Genomic DNA, 1,785 nt, shown 5'->3' with positions numbered 1-1,785 from the left:
GTTGCCAACTGCTCGAGTGGATACTATTGTACGGGTGGCGCGGTGAACGCAACCCCCGAAACGGGGCCACTCGGTGGCCAGTGCCCACTCGGTGCCACGTGCCTGGCGGGTTCGTCCCAGCCGACGCCATGCAAAGCAGGATACTACTGCCCCGACATTGCTACCACGTTGCCTTGTACAGCTGGCTTTTACTGCCTTCAGGCATGTCGAGACCTAATTTGCTTGATGTTCATGCTCGATTAGGGCTCGTACACGCCGACGCCGACGGGACAGACTAATGTATTTGGGGTTATCGGTAACCAGTGCCCACAAGGCTCGTATTGCCCTCAAGGCTCGAGCAACCCCAGCCCATGCCCCGCCGGCACGTATGGCGCCTCACCGCAGCTCCCCAATGTGTCGTCCTGCTCGATTTGCGACCCCGGCTTCATCTGCCCCACGACTGGCCTCGTCAGTTCGACGACCTTGTGTCCGGCCGGCTCGTACTGCCCCGGAGGGCAAGTCACCGGCGCGGAGCACTCGTGTCCACTGGGTTTTGCATGTCCGCTTGGGTCGATCGTGCCACAACCGTGTGCCGCAGGGACGTTTGCCAACAACACGGGCCAGAGCGCTTGCACGCCGTGTCCTCCTCAGTTCTACTGCCTCAGCAACGTGTCAGTACCATTGCCGTGCCCGGCGGGGTACTTTTGCCCCAGCCAAACGAAGTACGCGACGCAGTTTGCGTGTCCTGCGGGCTCAATGAGCAACCAAACGCAGCTGCCGTCGGCGGCGCAGTGCGACGACTGTCCGCCGGGCCGATATTGCAATGGCCAAGCCCCGACAAGTGAATGCATTGAGTGGAGTTCAGCAAGACTGACGTTTGACGAGTAGATGTACCGTCTGGGCTCTGTGCGCCATCATACTACTGCAGCAAGCGTGCTATTAGTCCGCGACCCAACGATACGACGGGGGGTCTCTGCAGTCCTGGCTATGTATGACGCACGCTCCATGACGACGCATGTTAGCGATACTCATCCGTCCTAGGTGTGTTTGGACGGGTCGTCGGTGCCCAACCCCACCGATGGTGTCACGGGCTTTGCATGTCCACCAGGAAACTACTGCCCCATGGGTTCAGCTTTCCCAGTTGGCTGCGCCCCCGGCACCTATAGCCCCCTTCTCGGCGCTGGGAGCTGCCTCGGATGTCCCACAGGATTCTTTTGCCCCCAAAATACGTCCGTGCCGATCGGCTGCCCCGCCGGCAGCTTTTGCCCCACCAACACATCCCTGCCACAACCATGTCCCGTCGCCACGTACAGCAATGTGGTCAACTTGACGAGCAGCTCGCAGTGCGCTCTTTGCTCCCCGGGCGCTTTCTGCAACGCCACGGGCCTGACGCAGCCGACGGGCTTGTGTGCTTCGGGTTACGTCTGTACTGGAGGTTTGTCACGTAACTATTTTATATGACTCACCTTGACTAGGCTCCCCGATCGCCAACCCCATCAACCAAACGTTCGGGTCGCTTTGTCCTCCCGGTAACTACTGTCCAGTGGGATCGGCCACGGGCACCAAATGCCCCATCGGTACATACCGCCCGACGTTGCAGGGCGAATCCGTGAACGACTGCTCTCCGTCGCCTGGTGGCACATTCACCAATGCCACAGGACTCACTGCGCCGTCGGGAGTGTGTGATGCTGGGTACTATTGCTCTCTCGCTGCCTCGACGCCTCGCCCTGTGGATGGTACAACCGGCAACATTTGTCCCCGTGGCTTTTACTGCCCTCAAGCCACAACAACACCACTCCTATGCCC

At 60.2% G+C, this 1,785-nt stretch overlaps 1 protein-coding gene across 2 annotated transcripts in view; it reads left to right on the top strand.

The window, feature by feature from the left end:
• Positions 1 to 350: 350 nt before the first annotated feature.
• SDRG_04309 overlaps positions 351 to 1,785 on the top strand; it is a gene marked incomplete at its 5' end in the record, with an annotated part of 19,263 nt that continues 17,828 nt past the window's right edge. For both annotated transcript variants that reach the window (XM_008609978.1, XM_008609977.1), the window contains 6 exons: positions 351 to 498; positions 578 to 820; positions 868 to 968; positions 1,021 to 1,414; positions 1,455 to 1,588; positions 1,638 to 1,715. In XM_008609978.1, coding sequence (XP_008608200.1) covers positions 351 to 498; positions 578 to 820; positions 868 to 968; positions 1,021 to 1,414; positions 1,455 to 1,588; positions 1,638 to 1,715 — 1,098 coding nt within the window. The remainder of the gene's footprint in view (positions 499 to 577; positions 821 to 867; positions 969 to 1,020; positions 1,415 to 1,454; positions 1,589 to 1,637; positions 1,716 to 1,785) is intronic.

The sequence above is a fragment of the Saprolegnia diclina genome, assembly GCF_000281045.1.
Source record: "Saprolegnia diclina VS20 unplaced genomic scaffold supercont1.10, whole genome shotgun sequence".
NCBI classification, from domain to species: domain Eukaryota; phylum Oomycota; class Saprolegniomycetes; order Saprolegniales; family Saprolegniaceae; genus Saprolegnia; species Saprolegnia diclina.
This window is presented reverse-complemented; position numbering and strand designations above follow the sequence as displayed.